The sequence below is a fragment of the Petromyzon marinus genome, chromosome 60 (genome assembly GCF_048934315.1).
Source record: "Petromyzon marinus isolate PM22_M1 ecotype Great Lakes invasive population chromosome 60, UKy_Petmar_22M1.pri1.0, whole genome shotgun sequence".
NCBI classification, from domain to species: domain Eukaryota; kingdom Metazoa; phylum Chordata; class Hyperoartia; order Petromyzontiformes; family Petromyzontidae; genus Petromyzon; species Petromyzon marinus.
In genome coordinates this window covers 3,733,913-3,753,739 of record NC_133726.1, presented here as the reverse complement: position 1 = coordinate 3,753,739, position 19,827 = coordinate 3,733,913, and the positions used below count along the sequence as shown (strand labels likewise).

The window sequence follows — 19,827 nt, the reverse complement described above, 5'->3', positions numbered from 1 at the left end:
CCTTCCTCACCGATGTCAGGAAGCCACTGGGGAGCCACGGGGCACTGCTGCTGCATCACCGTCATCTAGACTGACGCAAACTCTTTTCTTCACGACAGCCAGGCGGTCTTACGCGCTGTCGGTCTGTGTGCTGCGAAGCAGGCCATTTGCCTGCAACGTCGCCCGCCGTACGCATCGCCTTCTAACGGCGCACCACGGCGTCATCGGCGTTGAGGCCGTTGTCGTCGTCGTCGTCGTTGCTTGCGCGCCCAATCGGCCAGCGGGCAGGCCAGGCAGGGACCTCGTTATTTTCATGCCGATGATGCTGCTGATGATGATGCTGCTGCTGCTGCTGCTGCGAAAGCAAATCGCCGCGGCGACTGCTGCGTCACACATCTGCGCGAGGAGACGCTGCGGCGAGGGGTGGCGGGGGGGGAGGGATATTAAACGGCGCCTTTCGTTATTGTAGCATGCAACCGGAGAGCCCTCTGGCTGCACGCGACCGGCACGATAACCATTACAACACCCACGGGGATGGGGGGGGGGGGGAGCGTGCCACGATTGAATTTGACCGTACAATGCAGTCAGCCCAAATGTAAAAACAAGAAAATTCTGAGCACAATGACAATGAAGTGCGCGTGGGTTTTTTCTGCTCATTCACCGTGTGAACGTTCACCTGTTCGCCGTGGGAACGCTCGCCGTGGGAATGTTCACCATGTGAACCTTCGCCGTGGGAATGTTCACCATGTGAACGTTCACCCGTTCACCGTGTGAACGTTCGCTCGTTTGCCGTGTGAACGTTCGCTCGTTTGCCGTGCGAACGTTCGGCAATCCTCCCTCGACTGGGCAAGCCTCTCCCGGCTGGAGCTCTGCCAGAAAATTAAACGACTCACGGCGTAAGTGGGAGACGGTAACAGTCCTTTTTTTAATCAGTAAAATCTTCCATAATACAGGTTTTTTTGGGTTAGATCGCGAAAATATGCAAATACGTCATTAAACCAGACACCACCCGACACAGCCAATTATTAAGTTTGTCACGTAAACAGAACGTGCCAATTAGTTACTAGTACAGCACACCGGTTGTGCGTTGAAGAGCAAAGCCACAACATTTGCAATCCGAGCACGACGTCAAATCTTACTGGCACAGTCACAGGACGAGGCTTGCGAGTTAACGAGCCTCGTATGCCAACCTTTGACCTCCCCGGAACGCAGCACAGGGCAATCCATTTGCAGGTCCGTCGCGGTAAAATCGTCGGGAGGGAATTGACAAGGGCATTTTACTCGAGAGCATTCCCACACGCGCGTCTCCCCCTACACACGACGGCGCACTTGTCAAAGGTTGACGTGCGGTGGGGGCTTTCGGTAATGGTCTGTCACGTGAACAAAACGTGTCCAAATTAGTTACTGCTCCAGCCCATGGGTTCACCCTCCAACGCACCGGTGGGCCGAACTAGCGACTAACTGGGCACGTTTTGTTTACGTGACACAACCATCACTGAGCGGCCGCGTCGGGTGGCGGCGGCGGCGGCGGCAGCGGCGGGTTTAACGTCACACGTTTACGCCGAGGCGATCTAACCCCCCAATGAAAAACGCTCGGCCATCCACTCCCATCAAGGCCAACCTTTTCCTCGGCTGTTCGGACGGACCACGGAAGGTTGCCGTCTGCCGGCTCTGCTCGGTGGGAAAATGAACGCCACCTCCGATTCCGAGGGCCTTCACAAGTCGACGGAGGTACCCGCAGACGGATCACGCTCACCGACCGCCGCAGCAGACGCCCGCCCGTACCCCCGTCGGCAGAGGTCATCGCACCGCAACCGCCACCCCCAACGTCCACGCGGACCCTTGCCTTCGCCGACACGCCGCTGGTGAAGTATGGTCGAACAAGCCCGACGACCACCCCCGTGATCCCCCCGTGGTGCGTGGGAGGTGCTCACGCAAACAGTGGGTTGACGAAGAACTGCAGTTGTGGCATTTATAATACGGGCTTTGTTGGGGTTAGGTGGCATAAACGTGGCCACTTCGTTACGAGTACAGCTCACCGGTACTGGAGAGCAAGCCGACATTAACAATCTGCTCTACAGCACACTACCGGTGTGCTGTAGCAGTAACGAATTGGCACGTTCTGCTTACGTGACAAGCTTTCCTAATTGGCTGTGTCGGGTGGCGGCGGGTTTGACGACACATTTATATATTTACACGATCGAACCCCAAAAAAAAATAGATTATGGATGATATTGACCGCGAAAGCCTCCCGAGTGTTAAGCTGTGGCATTCCCAGCACGTGCGTGTGCGTCTGCGTGTGCGCCTCTCGGGACTGACTGAGCCTCAGTCAACCCACGGCACCTGAGTCTGCCCCGTGACCTCGTGCCGGCGGGCGTTCGACACATCACGTGGTCTTGAAGTGCACGTGGCCTGGCACAAACGCCGTGGTGACGTCCACAGCCACTTAGTGGCGAACGGCGGTCGTTGTTGTTTCTCTCTCCGGAGCTCGCGGTCCACCACAGCGCCGCGTGTTTATTAGGATGCACGCAAGGAACGGCGACGTCGCTTGACACGCAACGTCCGCTGGAGGATCCATGCCGCTAACGCTGCTGTTGAAGACTCGCGCAGAGGACAATCTCCTCTCACCTGGGTATCGCCGATTCCCACGTCGCCTGCCGAGCCACCTGACAAATTTTACTTCTCCGGTTATTCGTGAGCCGTGAGCGGGGAAGGAAAGCCAAAAAAAAAAACGCGCAAAATAATTGTGGGTCCAATCTTTTTTTTGCCATCGCCCTCGCGCAAACCCGCCGCGCTTCAGAGACGTGCCTCTGAATCTCTGTCTCTCTCTCCGCGAGTCTCCGCCCGTCTCCGCCCGTCTCTGCGCTTCTCTGAGTGTAAAATCTTAAAAAGCTTTTCTTGAAAGCTTTCGTGACTGCAGGAATTCATATTCTTTGGGTCTTTCGGTAAAGTCACGTACATAGTTATTTTCTTTGAACCTATCTACGTGACTTTACCGAAAGACCCAAAGACTATGTCTCCGAGCGTCTCCGCACATCACATCACGTCACCACTTGTCACCGCACGTCTCCGCGTGTCACGACATGTCTCCGAGCGTCTCCACGCGTCACCGCAAGTCTCCGCGCATCTCCGCGCGTCTCCGCGTGTCACCACTTGTCTCCGCACGTCTCCGCACGTCACCGCAAGTCTCCGTGCGTCTCCGCACGTCTCCGCATGTCACCGCACGTCACCGCAAGTCTCCGAGCGTTACCGCACGTCACATCACGTCACCACTTGTCACCGCAAGTCTCCGAGCGTCACCACACGTCACCGCACGTCACCGCACGTCACCGCACGTCACCGCACGTCTCCGCACGTCACCGCTTGTCACCGCAAGTCTCCGAGCGTCACCGCACGTCTCCGCACGTCACCGCACGTCTCCGCACGTCACCGCACGTCACCGCACGTCACCGCATGTCACATCACGTCACCGCACGTCACCGCACGTCACCGCACGTCTCCGCACGATGAGAAGCCGGTGCTGCCAAGCGCCACATGGTTGAACGCGCTCGGCGCGCCGCATTGCCGGCTCGCCCTTCTCTCGCGTCGTCGTTTTGGTCTCACCCGTCGACAAAAACCAATCGCAGTAGTTGCAACGCATAAACCCACGAGCAACTCGGGAGCGATTTGCCACGTGAGCCTTGTCAAACGCTGAAAAAAGCAACCCGTGGGTTAGCCGGAAGCCGCTCGCGCGTCGACCCGTGGCAAAAAGGCCGTGGACGGCGGTAGAAGATTTGGGCCGTGGGTGACAGGAGTTGTCCGGGACCCTACAGCTCCTGCGGATAATAATAGGAGTCGTGGGTTAAAAAAAGAGGGCGGTGATTACAAAAAAAAAGGAGTTCACCTGTGCTCACGGACGTCGGACGTGAATTTTACTGACGGGCTGACCTGGGGGCCCGCTGAGGCACCTTGACAGCGGGGGGCCGTGCCGATGCAGCGCTGGGGACGAGTGGACAATGAGGGGGTCTGGGGGGGGGAGCGTCGATCGATCGACTACAAATTATAACGTAACTTCTTTGTGGTTTGATCAATTAAGACCCGTGACAACTCTGCCACCCGAAGTTTGTAAACCCCCACCCCCCTCCCCCCGTGCGAGCCACGCCCACCGACGACGTCACAAAGCCTCAGCCAATCCGGACAGCAACGGCAATGTTGCCCTCGGCTTGCCCTTCCCCCCCCCCCACCCCCCGCTGCCTCCGACGAGCACGGTTGGCTACGTACGGTGCGAAAGAAGTCCAACGCACACAAACACGCGCACGTCGCATACAACGCTCGCCCCCCCCCCTCCCCCCCCACCTCCAGCGCTCATCAGCTCAGCCCTTCCACGTGACGACCGCGGACGCCGGAACCCGGCAGGCTCGACGGCGCCCTCGGCGCCGCGGCTGCGCTCAGCGGCCGCGGCGCCGCCCGGCGCCGGCGCGCTGGGGGGGGCGCAGCTCGAAGACGGCCGCCACGCCGCTCCGCACCGCCTCCGTCGCCGCCTCCACGTGCTCCCGCAGCGACGGCGGCGTCGACGCCACCGCCGCGTTTGGATCGGCGGAGGCGAGGCCGCGGTCGCGGCGGGCCGAGCACACGGCCGGAAGCGGCCACTCGTCGTCGGCGGCGGCGGCGGCGTCGGCGGCGTCGGCGGCGGGGAGCTCGTGCACCGAGAGGGGGCGGCCCAGGGAGAGGCCCAGGAGGCGGCAGACCTCGTGGGCCTTGCGGCGAGCGCTGGCCACGGCCAGGAGGCACGCCTGACGTCTGCGCGGGGAGGGGAGGGGAGGGGAGCGAGGGACGGTGCGGCCTGAGCGTGCGAGACGCGGTGAGATTGGGAGAGGCGTTTTTGGTTGTTTGTTTTTGTTTGTTTGTTTTATCGTGCGAGAGTTTTTCGGGGTTTTATTTTAAGTCGCCAACCAAGGGCACGAGGGCCCCGGGACGCGCCGAGTGGTCGCTACGCGAGAGGCGACGCTAGGGGTTATGTTGGTACGTACACGTCTGTTGAACTTCTTTCGCACCGTACGGGGGAAGGACAGCATACTAAATACAAAAAGCAGTTCTAAAGAAGAGAGTTTTTTCAACGTAGTATATAATGGTGTAATGTATAGTGTCGTGTGTAGTGTATAGTGTGCTATATAGTAATGAGTTTTCAATCTAGATGATGATTTAAAAGTGCACAGCTCCAGCGGGCTTCCTAACATCGGAAGGAAGAGCGTTCCAGACGGCCGCAGAAGCGCACCTGAAAGCGCCGCGCGATGCGGTTTACCGCCGCCTCTGGTCAATAGCCAAAAGCCGCCGCCGCCGCTGCTGCTGCGAGGATGACCGGAGTTCGCATCACGGTCGACGCCCCCTGACGAGATCAGCGAGGTGCTGTGGTTCATTGGTGGGGTTAGCCCGGCACGAGCGGAGCCATCGACATAGCTGTGAGTGCGTGTGAATGAGATGGTGAGAGTCTACGGGAGACGGGAGTGAAGAGAAAGTTTCCAAGCAGGAGGGAAGTTAGGTGGGACAGGATGGACGGAGTTTGATCCAGGGACCTGCCCACTTGGCAGTACACTAAAGGCCTTCGGCACTTTGTGCGCCATGAGTCTATGATATGCGAGTGGGTGAGTGACTGTACGGGTCTATGTATGCAAGTTGAACTTCTTTCGCACCATACGTAGCCAACTGTGCCAATCGGAGGATTGGTGAGTGTGTGGGTGAGTGACTATGTGAGTGGTAGATTGAAAACTAATTTCTTAAGTTTGCTGTCCTTCCACGCACACCTCCAATTAGCACGGTTGGCTACGTACGGTTTGGCTCCGTACGGTGCGAATGAAGTTCAACGGTAATACATGCCTACATGGGTGGCTTTCCAATTTGTTATCTTTATGGACTAGAGCCGAAACCCAAACTGCCCGATGCTGGCTTCTTCATGAGGCTTCCGAGCCTGGCTCAGGGCCAAGCAAAGGCAGGGGGTGGGGATGACTTTGAGTTTATTATTATCGTTACTTCTACGCGACGCGGGCACGACTTATTGCAGTGCCGAGGAGGCGCTAGGCTACAACCGGGTGGGGGGAGGGGGGGGGGTGTAAGAGTCATAAGACAGAAAGTGAATGCATTATTTCTGTGTGTACATTTGATGTACATCTGTCATACATTTGTTGACAGATTGGGCATACTTGACTTGGAATATTCCAACTGTTTAGAACCCCCCGCCCCCCGTGGTTCGACCCATGACGTCACTTCCGGTCTGACAGTATAAACGGGAAGCCAGGAGAAGAGCCAGGCGGGAGCGAGTGGACACAGTCTTTGACCGTGTGGCAACGTGATAAAGTGCGTGAACGGGCGAAGATATAACTTTGGAAATCGCTCGTTTTTGTGCAACTAAGAAATAAAGAAACAGTTTAAGACACGTCAAACACGCGTCAAGACTTATTGCTCCAATAAGCTGCGCCTACGGGGGGCGGGGGGGGGGGGGTGTGAGTGGCGCCCTCCGTGCGTTGTCACCTGTAGTTGTCGCGTGCCAAGGCCGTGAGGTGGTACACGGGGGAGGCCACGTCCACACAGCTGTCCAGCTTCTCCACCAGCTGGTTCCGCACCGCGTGCATCGCTTGGAAATCACTGAACTCGGCCACAACCTGGAGGTCGCGGGGGGGCATCGCACGTGCACGCCGACCGGCGCGTGTGCGCCCGTCAAACGCGCTCGCGCACAAACACAAACGTCCCCCCCCCGCCTCGTGGTGCCTTAACAGACTTGTGGGGGGCAAGCGCTGTTAAGCGAGTAGCAGCGCCTCTGAAGGCCGCCACGGCGCATGACGGGGGGGTGGGTGATATTCGCTCGGCCCAACGAGAGCAACTGGAACTATTTCAACTGCTTGTTATTTCACCAGGTGTAAGGCCCCACTGAGCTAGGCACCTCTTTTTCAGAAGCGACCTCCTGGGCTATCACGAATAATGATAGCCCAGGAAGGTCGCGAAGTGGCGGCTTATCATCGTCACCGTGAGGAAGTTTACGGCCGCCAAGTAACTCGGAACGCGTGATGCTGATTCTAAACGTGGAGGGGAAAAGAAACGGAGGACCCGGGGAGATGGACACGCAAACTCCAAATATACAGCAGCAGCAGGCGTCAGGGTCAGGATCGAACCCACTACCTCCTGTATACCAGGCGAAGTAGTTAACATCTCCTAGCCACCGTGATGATGAGAGAGAGAGAGACACGCAAACTCCAAATATACAGCAGCAGGCATCAGGGTCAGGATCGAACCCACTACCTCCTGTATACCAGGCGAGGTAGTTAACATCTCCTAGCCACCGTGATGATGATGAGAGAGAGAGAGACACGCAAACTCCAAATATACAGCAGCAGGCGTCAGGGTCAGGAACGAACCCACTACCTCCTGTATACCAGGCGAGGTAGTTAACATCTCTGAGCCAATCTCAGTGGGCTTTGTCTGGTAGGATGGGGATGGTTTAGTTGTATTTGTATGTGTTCAGGTGATTTGTTACCTTTCTTATACTTTGCCCTCCTATTGTGTTTGTGTAACTATGTTGTTGTAACGTTCTTACCCCGTGCCTCTATTTGACATCTGTGGTAAAAGCTTTATAGCTCATCGGATTCCTCCCACTGTAAATACTCTCATATTCTGATTCCGTACCCAACCCACCCACAATTCGATTATCGTGATTTGTGGTCACGAATATATTTTCGAATTTATTTGTAATCATTATCTTTTAGTTTTCAGTGTTAGCCGGGTGAGAACTTCACGAGGCCAGATTGGGAACGCGGCAGCAGCTCTATGGGCATCACTAAGACCCGGATTGGGATCGTGGCAGCAGCAGCAGCAGCTCTATGGGCATCACTAAGACCTGGATTGGGATCGTGGCAGCAGCAGCAGCTCTATGGGCATCACTAAGACCCGGATTGGGATCGTGGCAGCAGCAGCAGCAGCTCTATGGGCATCGCTAAGACCCGGATTGGGATCGTGGCAGCAGCAGCAGCAGCTCTATGGGCATCACTAAGACCTGGATTGGGATCGTGGCAGCAGCAGCAGCTCTATGGGCATCACTAAGACCCGGATTGGGATCGTGGCAGCAGCAGCAGCTCTATGGGCATCACTAAGACCCGGATTGGGATCGTGGCAGCAGCAGCAGCTCTATGGGCATCACTAAGACCCGGATTGGGATCGTGGCAGCAGCAGCAGCTCTGTGGGCATCACTAAGACCCGGATTGGGATTGTGGCAACAGCAGCTCTGTGGGCATCGCTAAGACCTGGATTGGGATTGTGGCAACAGCAGCTCTGTGGGCATCGCTAAGACCCGGATTGGGATCGTGGCAGCAGCTCTCCCACCACACAGTACATAGTTCTGATGTTACGATAAAAAATACTGTAAATGTTCTGGATTTACTCTCCAACACACCGGTGGGCTGAAGTAGTAACTACAGGTAGTCCTCTACTTACGATAGAGATGCGTTACGACGACCCCCATCGTAAGTCAAAAATATTGTAAGTCGAAGATGGCCTAGCCTACGCAGGAGTCTTAGAGAATGGTGATAATTGAGCAAACCAGAGCAATTTACAGTACCGTACTGTACTGTATGCATTTATTAATTACAATACTGTATTGCACAGTAAAATGGCAAGTAAAATAAAAACAAGGTAAATTCTTAGCCTACCTATATGGACTGCAATTTAATAGAAAGGCGGGAGATGCGTACATCCCGGCAGCGTCTGAACGTACAGTATCGTACCTCGTACGCTGCTGCGTGTGGCTGCCGCGCGAAATGTAAAATATTTTACAATTTTGTTCGTATCGCTATCGCCATCGTAAAATCGAAATATCGTAACTCGGGGACTATCGTAACTCGGGGGCTATCGTAACTCGGGGATTGTCATAACTCGGGGACTAACGTAACTCGGGGACTATCTGTAATTGGCACGTTTTGTTTATGTGACTCAACCTTACTGGCCGCGTCGGGCGGTGGAGGTTCACGACACATTTATACTTACGCGATCTAACCCAGAAAACATTCTTTGTGAATGAAAAAAAATAGATTTATTTTGTAAAATAGTCTTCACCATCTGCATTATTATTGTTAGTGCTATTACCGATAGCCCAATCAAGCCCTCAAACATTGCTCATACGTAAGAAATCTAGATTGAAAACGAATTTGTTCATTTTGTGTGTTTAGTTTGTTGTCCCATCAAACACCGCAGCTCCAATTTGCGCAGTTGGCTACGTACAGTGCAAAGTAAGTTCAACATACGTACACAGACTCACACAGTCACTCACCCACTCACATAGTCACTCACCCACTCACACAGTCACTCACCCACTCACATAGTCACTCACCCACTCACATAGTCACTCACGCATAGACTCACCCATCCTCCTCATGGGAAGGTTGGCTACGTACGGTGCTAAAGAAGTTAAACATACACACAGAGACTCACACAGTCACTCACCCACTCACATAGTCACTCACACACACACTCACCCATCCTCCTAATGGGAAGGTTGGCTACGTACGGTGCTAAAGAAGTTCAACATACACACAGAGACTCACACAGTCACTCACCCACTCACATAGTCACTCACGCATACACTCACCCATCCTCCTCATGGGAAGGTTGGCTACGTACGGTGCTAAAGAAGTTAAACATACACACAGAGACTCACACAGTCACTCACCCACTCACATAGTCACTCACACACACACTCACCCATCCTCCTCATGGGAAGGTTGGCTACGTACGGTGCTAAAGAAGTTCAACATACACACAGAGACTCACACAGTCACTCACCCACTCACATATCCACTCACCAACTCCCACAGTCACTCACCCACACACACAGTCACTCATCCACTCACACAGTCACTCACCCACTCACATAGTCACCCACTCACTCACTCACATAGTCACTCACCCACTCACACAGTCACTCACCCACTCACATATTCACTCACCAACTCACACAGTCACTCACCCACTCACATAGTCACTCGCGCATACACTCACCCATCCTCCTCATGGGAAGGTTGGCTACGTACGGTGCTAAAGAAGTTCAACATACGTACAGAGACTCACACAGTCACTCACATAGTCACTGACGCACACACTCACCCATCCTCCTCATGGGAAGGTTGGCTACGTACGGTGCTAAAGAAGTTCAACATACACAGAGACTCACACAGTCACTCACCCACTCACATAGTCACTCACACACACACTCACCCATCCTCCTCATGGGAAGGTTGGCTACGTACGGTGCTAAAGAAGTTCAACATACACACAGAGACTCACACAGTCACTCACCAACTCACATATTCACTCACCAACTCCCACAGTCACTCACCCACACACACAGTCACTCATCCACTCACACAGTCACTCACCCACTCACATAGTCACCCACTCACTCACTCACATAGTCACTCACCCACTCACACAGTCACTCACCCACTCACATATTCACTCACCAACTCACACAGTCACTCACCCACTCACATAGTCACTCACGCATACACTCACCCATCCTCATGGGAAGGTTGGCTACGTACGGTGCTAAAGAAGTTCAACATACGTACAGAGACTCACACAGTCACTCACCCACTCACATAGTCACTCACGCATACACTCACCCATCCTCCTCATGGGAAGGTTGGCTACGTACGGTGCTAAAGAAGTTAAACATACACACAGAGACTCACACAGTCACTCACCCACTCACATAGTCACTCACACACACACTCACCCATCCTCCTCATGGGAAGGTTGGCTACGTACGGTGCTAAAGAAGTTAAACATACACACAGAGACTCACACAGTCACTCACCCACTCACATAGTCACTCACGCATACACTCACCCATCCTCCTCATGGGAAGGTTGGCTACGTACGGTGCTAAAGAAGTTAAACATACAAACAGAGACTCACACAGTCACTCACCCACTCACATAGTCACTCACGCATACACTCACCCATCCTCTTCATGGGAAGGTTGGCTACGTACGGTGCTAAAGAAGTTAAACATACACACAGAGACTCACACAGTCACTCACACACTCACATAGTCACTCACACACACACTCACCCATCCTCCTCATGGGAAGGTTGGCTACGTACGGTGCTAAAGAAGTTAAACATACACACAGAGACTCACACAGTCACTCACCCACTCACATAGTCACTCACACACACACTCACCTATCCCCCTATCAACGTAGACACAGACGAATAGCACTGTAGGGAAGACATCCCCCACACATGCAATGACATAACGACCCCTTTCAGCACACCGATTCGATGAGCGCTCACTTCTCCGTGAACGCATCTCGAGCGCTAAGCGAAGTCTGCCTGTGCTCATTTGAGGCTGAGTCGGCATAGGGGAGGCCCAGGACCGCTTCAGATATTCGCCACTGTTATTGGCCGTGAGCTGGGTCCGTAGTGCAGCGCGCCGCCACTCCCCGCTAAACACGTGGTGCTACACACAACAACAACAACCGCTGTTCGCCACTAAGTGGTGGTGACGTCACCACGACTCTTGCACCAAGCTAGGTGCACTTTGAGGCCACGTGAAGTTGATAAGGTCCGCTGGCAGGAGGTCACGGAACAGACCCAGGTGCCATGGGTTGAACTGAGACGACAGGCAGATGCACCACCTGTGCCCCCTGCTGTGCCAACTTGCTGCGTTTAACCCGCCCGGCGCTCCGCTCGTCGTTGTGAGCGTCGCTCCTCTGCCCTCTGCTGTTGTTGGAGGGCGACTGCCTCCCAACTTCCCATCGGCGCCCTTCACGAGCCTCCTCCACGGAGACCGATCTTGACACCGCCGGTACTGGTCATCGGCAAATCCACTCAGCTCCATATCCTCCTGCAGTAGGACATCAGCTCCATCTCTTCTCTGGCCCTTCCCGCGCCCGTTCAGCCCAACTATCAAGCCAAACAGAAGCTGCTTGAGCATGCGGGTGAAGGGGCATGCGGGCTACATGACCCAGCCAACACAAAGACGCACGTGACACGTGAACATGTGCTCGCACACGATCTCTGTGACACACGATCTCTGTGACACACGATCTCTGTGGCACACGATCTCTGTGGCACACGATCTCTGTGGCACACGATCTCTGTGGCACACGATCTCTGTGACACACGATCTCTCTCACACACACGATCTCTGTGGCACACGATCTCTGTGACACACGATCTCTGACACGTGATCTCTCTGACACACGATCTCTGACACACGACCTCTCTGACACACGATCTCTGACACACGATCTCTGTGACACACAATCTCTGACACACGATCTCTGACACACGATCTCTGACACACGATCTCTGACACGTGATCTCTGTGACACACGATCTCTGACACGTGATCTCTGTGACACACGATCTCTGACACACGATCTCTGACACACGATCTCTGTGACACACGATCTCTGACACACGATCTCTGTGACACACGATCTCTGACACACGATCTCTGTGACACACGATCTCTGACACACGATCTCTGTGACACACGATCTCTGACACACGATCTCTGTGACACACGATCTCTGACACACGATCTCTCTGACACACGATCTCTGACACACGATCTCTCTGACACACGATCTCTGTGACACACGATCTCTGTGACACACAATCTCTGACACACGATCTCTGACACACGATCTCTCTGACACACGATCTCTGACACACGATCTCTGACACACGATCTCTCTGACACACGATCTCTGTGACACACAATCTCTGTGACACACAATCTCTGTGACACACAATCTCTGACACACGATCTCTGACACACGATCTCTGACACACGATCTCTGACACACGATCTCTGACACACGATCTCTGTGACACACGATCTCTCTGACACACGATCTCTGACACACGATCTGTGACACACGATCTGTGACACACGATCTCTCTGACACACGATCTCTGTGACACAATCTCTGTGACACACAATCTCTGACACACGATCTCTGACACACGATCTCTGACACACGATCTGTGACACACGATCTCTGTGGCACACGATCTCTGTGACACACGATCTCTCTGACACACGATCTCTGACACACGATCTCTCTGACACACAATCTCTGTGACACACAATCTCTGTGACACACAATCTCTGTGACACACAATCTCTGACACACGATCTCTGACACACGATCTCTGACACACGATCTCTGTGACACACAATCTCTGACACACGATCTCTGACACACGATCTCTGACACACGATCTCTGTGACACACGATCTCTCTGACACACGATCTCTGACACACTATCTGTGACACACGATCTCTCTGACACACGTGTGCTCAGCAGCAGCAGCAGCGGCACCTCCACTGTCATGACGTAGAGGCCGTCGAGGCGGTCCAGGCTCTTGAGCACAGTGACATCAGCGTCCTGCACAGCCAGGTGAACAGAATCGGAATCTTTATTTGGAACTGCAGGGAGGAATCTGATGAGCTGTAAAGCTCTTTTGTTTTGTTTTTGTATCCCAACAAATGTCCGGTCGGGGGCACACGAGGGGGTACAGCGAGTTACATCGACAACAACAACAACAACAAAAGACGATCTGAGTGCGGTCTCGAGAAAAGGTGACGCAAAGTCACTCAAAAATAAATAAAAAGTTTTAAAAAGTACAAACTGCACAACACGAGGGCCCCACGAACACGCGAAGACGCCACCACCACCACCACCCACCACCACTACTACCACCACCACCACTACCACCACCACCACTACCACCACCACCACTACCACCACCACCACCACCACGACGCATTCCCCTCGCTGGCGGGGTGGGTTGGAGCGTGCAGCCCACTGCTCTGCGGGAAACGCAACCCCCGCTCCCCCCTCTGCCCCCCCCCCGCTCCCCCCTCCGCTTCCCTCCCCGCTCCCCTCCCCCTCCGCTCCCCCCCCCGCTCCCCCCTCCGCTCCCCTCCCCGCTCCCCCCCCCCGCTCCCCTCCCCGCTCCCCTACCCCCTCCACTCTCCACTCTGCTCCCTTCCCTGCTCCCCTCACAAAGACAGTGACAGATAGAGAGACAGTGACAGAGAGACAGTGACAGATAGAGAGACAGTGACAGATAGAGAGACAGTGACAGATAGAGAGACAGTGACAGAGAGACAGTGACAGATAGAGAGACAGTGACAGATAGAGAGACAGTGGTAGACAGAGAGACAGTGACAGATAGAGAGACAGTGACAGATAGAGAGACAGTGACAGAGAGACAGTGACAGATAGAGAGACAGTGACAGATAGAGAGACAGTGACAGATAGAGAGACAGTGACAGATAGAGAGACAGTGACAGATAGAGAGACAGTGACAGATAGAGAGACAGTGGTAGACAGAGAGACAGTGACAGATAGAGAGACAGTGACAGATAGAGAGACAGGGACAGATAGAGAGACAGTGATAGATAGAGAGACAGTGACAGATAGAGAGACAGTGACAGATAGAGAGACAGTGACAGAGAGACAGTGACAGATAGAGAGACAGTGACAGATAGAGAGACAGTGACAGATAGAGAGACAGTGACAGACAGAGAGACAGTGACAGATAGAGAGACAGTGACAGATAGAGAGACAGGGACAGATAGAGAGACAGTGACAGATAGAGAGACAGTGACAGATAGAGAGACAGTGACAGATAGAGAGACAGTGACAGATAGAGAGACAGTGACAGATAGAGAGACAGTGACAGATAGAGAGACAGTGACAGATAGAGAGACAGTGACAGATAGAGAGACAGTGACAGATAGAGAGACAGTGACAGATAGAGAGACAGTGACAGATAGAGAGACAGTGACAGATAGAGAGACAGTGACAGATAGAGAGACAGTGACAGATAGAGAGACAGTGACAGATAGAGAGACAGTGACAGATAGAGAGACAGTGACAGATAGAGAGACAGTGACAGATAGAGAGACAGTGACAGATAGAGAGACAGTGACAGATAGAGAGACAGTGACAGATAGAGAGACAGTGACAGATAGAGAGACAGTGACAGATAGAGAGACAGTGACAGATAGAGAGACAGTGACAGATAGAGAGACAGTGACAGATAGAGAGACAGTGACAGATAGAGAGACAGTGACAGATAGAGAGACAGTGATAGATAGAGAGACAGTGACAGATAGAGAGACAGTGACAGATAGAGAGACAGGGACAGATAGAGAGACAGTGACAGATAGAGAGACAGTGACAGATAGAGAGACAGTGATAGATAGAGAGACAGTGACAGATAGAGAGACAGTGACAGATAGAGAGACAGTGACAGATAGAGAGACAGTGACAGATAGAGAGACAGTGACAGATATAGAGAGACAGTGACAGACACATGGTGGCACACACAGAGAGACACACTGAGACAGACAGTGACAGTGAGACACACAGAGACACGGTGAGACACACAGAGACACGGTGAGACACACAGAGACACGGTGAGACAGACAGAGACATAGTGAGACACACAGAGACAGAGACACACAGAGACACAATGAGACACACAGAGACACGGTGAGACACACAGAGACACAGTGAGACACACAGAGACACGGTGAGACACACAGAGACACGGTGAGACAGAGACACAGTGAGACAGATAGATACACGGTGAGACAGACAGATACACGGTGAGACAGAGACACAGTGAGACACACAGAGGCAGAGACATAGTGAGACAAACAGAGACACACAGAGACAAAGTGAGACACACAGAGACACACAGAGACAAAGTGAGACACACAGAGACACAGTGAGACACACAGAGTCACACAGAGATACGGTGAGACACAGAGACAGAGACACACAGAGACACACAGAGACACAGTGAGACACACAGAGACACACAGAGACACAGTGAGACACACAGAGACACACAGAGACACAGTGAGACACACAGAGTCACACAGAGACACACAGAGACACGGTGAGACACACAGAGACACGGTGAGACACACAGTGAGACACACAGAGACACACAGAGACACAGTGAGACACACAGAGTCACACAGAGACACACAGAGACACGGTGAGACACACAGAGACACGGTGAGACACACAGTGAGACACACAGAGACACACAGAGACACAGTGAGACACACAGAGACACACAGAGACACGGTGAGAGACAGAGACACAGTGAGCCACACAGAGACACAGTGAGACACAGAGACAGAGACACGGTGAGACACACAGAGACACAGTGAGACAGACAGAGACACGGTGAGACACACAGAGACACAGTGAGACAGACAGAGACACAGTGAGACACACAGAGACACAGTGAGACACAGAGACAGAGACACAGTGAGACACACAGTGAGACACACAGAGACACGGTGAGAGACAGAGACACACAGAGACACACAGTGAGACACACAGTGAGACAGAGACACAGTGAGACACACAGTGAGAAACACAGAGACACAGTGAGACACAGAGATACGGTGAGACACACAGAGTCACACAGAGGCACGGTGAGACACACAGAGACACAGTGAGACAGACAGAGACACGGTGAGACACAGAGACAGAGACACAGTGAGACACACAGAGACACAGTGAGACACAGAGACAGAGACACAGAGACAAAGTGAGACAGTAACACAGAGACACGGTGAGACACACAGAGACACGGTGAGAGAGACACACAGAGACACACAGAGACACGGTGACACACAGAGACACGGTGAGACACAGAGACAGAGACACAGTGAGACACACAGTGAGACACAGTGAGACACAGTGAGACACACAGAGACAGAGACACACAGAGACAAAGTGAGACAGTGAGACACACAGAGACACACAGAGACACGGTGAGACACGGTGAGACACACAGAGACACGGTGACACACAGAGACACGGTCAGACACAGAGACAGAGACACAGTGAGACACACAGAGACAGAGACACACAGAGACAAAGTGAGACAGTGAGACACACAGAGACACGGTGAGACACGGTGAGACACACAGAGACACGGTGACACACAGAGACACGGTGAGACACAGAGACAGAGACACAGTGAGACACACAGAGACAGAGACACACAGAGACACAGTGAGACACACAGAGACACAGTGAGTCACACAGAGACACAGTGAGACACACAGAGACACGGTGAGACACAGTGAGACACAGACACACAGTGAGACACACAGAGACACGGTGAGACACAGTGAGACACACAGAGACACACAGAGACAAAGTGAGACAGTGAGAGACACAGAGACACGGTGAGACACAGTGAGACACAGACACAGAGACACAGTGAGACACACAGAGACACAGTGAGACACGGTGAGACACAGAGACACACAGAGACACAGTGAGACACACAGAGACACAGTGAGACACACAGAGACACACAGAGACACAGTGAGACACACAGAGACACAGTGAGACACACAGAGACACACAGAGACACAGAGACACAGTGAGACACACAGAGACACAGAGACACAGTGAGACACACAGAGACACAGTGAGACACGGTGAGACACACAGAGACACAGTGAGACACACAGAGACACAGTGAGACACACAGAGACACAGAGACACACAGAGACACAGTGAGACACACAGTGAGACACACAGTGAGACACACAGTGAGACACACGGTGAGACACACGGTGAGACACACAGAGACACGGTGAGACACGGTGAGACACACAGAGACACACGGTGAGACACACAGAGACACGGTGAGACACACAGAGACACAGTGAGACACACAGAGACACAGTGAGACACACAGTGAGACACACAGAGACACAGTGAGACACACAGAGACACAGAGACACAGTGAGACACACAGAGACACTCAGAGACACAGTGAGACACACAGAGACACGGTGACACAGTGAGACACACAGAGACACAGTGAGACACACAGAGACACAGAGACACAGTGAGACACACAGAGACACTCAGAGACACAGTGAGACACACAGAGACACGGAGACACACAGTGAGACAGTGAGACACAGTGAGACACACAGAGACACACAGAGACACAGTGAGACACACAGTGAGACACACAGAGACACACAGAGACACAGTGAGACACACAGAGACACACAGAGACACAGTGAGACACACAGTGAGACACACAGAGACACAGTGAGACACAGTGAGACACAGTGAGACACACAGAGACACAGTGAGACACAGAGACACACAGTGAGACAGAGACACAGTGAGATACACAGTGAGACACGGTGAGACACACAGAGACACAGTGAGACACACAGAGACACACAGAGACACAGTGAGACACACAGAGACACAGAGACACAGAGAGACACACAGAGACACAGAGACACAGTGAGACACACAGTGAGACACACAGAGACACAGACACACAGTGAGACACACAGAGACAGTCACCTGGACTCCGCGGGCCCGCCTCACGCTGCTCTCCGCGTACTCGGCCCTCCTCACGGCGCTCCGCTCGGCGCTCCTCGCCTCCCTCTTGGCCGCGCTCCTCACCCTCACGCTCAGCCTCGCGCGGTCCGGGGCCCCGCGCAGCTCGGCGCGGCCCACGACGCGCACCTCGCGGCCGCGAGACGGCGGCGACGTGGGGCAGGAGGAGGAGGAGGGGAAGGGGGGGAAGGAGGAGGCCGCGGGGTGCCCGCCACAGCTCCTGGGCGCCGCCATCAGCGTCGCGAAAACGCGCGCCGCCATCTCCGTCGCCCTTGGTAACGGGCGTACGCCGTGACGTCAACGCGTACGGGAGGGGCAAACGCGGTGGTCGTGACGTCACCGCGTACACGCCTCCCCCTCACCAGCCTCCGCAGGGGACGTCCCCGCGTGGCGGAGAGGGGGAGGGGCTGTGGAATCGCTGTAGTTATGACGTCACCACCCTCCCCTCTACCCCCCCGCTGACGTCACCGCGTACGCTGGGCTTGGCGATCGCAGTTGTCGTGACGTCAGCACGTACCCCGACAGACGGCTTGTGCACCAGATCTTATTCATTCACGATGTACTTACAAAAAAAATCCGCAGACTTAGCTGCCGCTGGATCTCCTCTCTGTTTCAAAGAACAAATTTGACCTCAGGTCTTCGCTCATTTACCAGCTTCACATTCCCTATTTGCCGTACAAAAACTGGAGGAAGGGCCTTTGCTATTGATGCCCCCAGAGTCTGGAATGCTATTGCCAATAAACTGCAACTTGAATCGCGACCAATGAGATCTTCTCTCAAAACTGCTCTAGAGGAGTTGTACACCCCTAGCTGCCACTGCTATTCATTGGCGTAAAATAAAATAAAATGTTTCGCTCCGGATGACGCTGCAAAGTATTATCTGTATTTTGATTTAGCGTGCTGATCTTAAAGGTGCATTGAAAAATTTGATACTCCGACTGATGGTTCTGTTGTTGTGGAGTAACTCATGCAGCCAGCTATGGCTCTAAGATTTGGTGTTACATGTTATTTATGTAGTTTATTGTAAAAAAATTCGGTCACAGTCCTTGTGATCATTGTTACGTTGCAATTATGGCTTTATTTTTTGGCGATTTTGAAAAAGTGTTTTGGTTTGGACATGTTTGTTTTGTTGTAGTACGGAGTTAGACTGATGGCCTTAATCTAAATTTCTTCTTGTTGTTGTTGTTTGACTTGCATCCCACAGCGTTGGTGTACGGTGCTTTTTTCAGGAATATTTTTGCTGGGTTTTTTTCCCATGGATTTTCTGTTTGCACAGTCACATAGTCACTTTAAGATGTTTTCCTTGTTCATGTTTTAGTTTTTTTGTTTGTTGTGGTTGCACCCGATTCAAGAGCCGAATGGCTCACAGGGCTATACCAAAATAAATTAAAC

The 19,827-nt window shown here is 53.2% G+C and overlaps 1 protein-coding gene across 1 annotated transcript; it reads right to left on the bottom strand.

Moving 5' to 3' along the window:
* Positions 1 to 876: 876 nt before the first annotated feature.
* IRAK1BP1 (interleukin 1 receptor associated kinase 1 binding protein 1) lies at positions 877 to 18,853 on the bottom strand. The gene is made up of 4 exons (XM_032976744.2): positions 18,400 to 18,853; positions 13,339 to 13,404; positions 6,484 to 6,614; positions 877 to 4,758 (listed from the first exon to the last, which is right to left on the bottom strand). Exons 1-4 carry the CDS (start codon positions 18,694 to 18,696, stop codon positions 4,407 to 4,409), a joined length of 846 nt encoding a protein of 281 aa, XP_032832635.2. The 5' UTR covers positions 18,697 to 18,853; the 3' UTR covers positions 877 to 4,406.
* Between the last annotated feature and the right edge of the window lie 974 nt (positions 18,854 to 19,827).

Bases quoted from the DNA above. Each gene is read 5' to 3' on its own strand.
- IRAK1BP1 (XM_032976744.2), bottom strand. From the start codon at position 18,696: ATGGCGGCGCGCGTTTTCGCGACGCTGATGGCGGCGCCCAGGAGCTGT. The intron at 6,615-13,338 runs GTGCCGCTGCTG...CGCGACCTCCAG, and splicing joins TCTACGTCATGACAGTGGAG to GTTGTGGCCGAGTTCAGTGA. The intron at 4,759-6,483 runs GTGACAACGCAC...CTCCCCGCGCAG, and splicing joins TTGGCACGCGACAACTACAG to ACGTCAGGCGTGCCTCCTGG.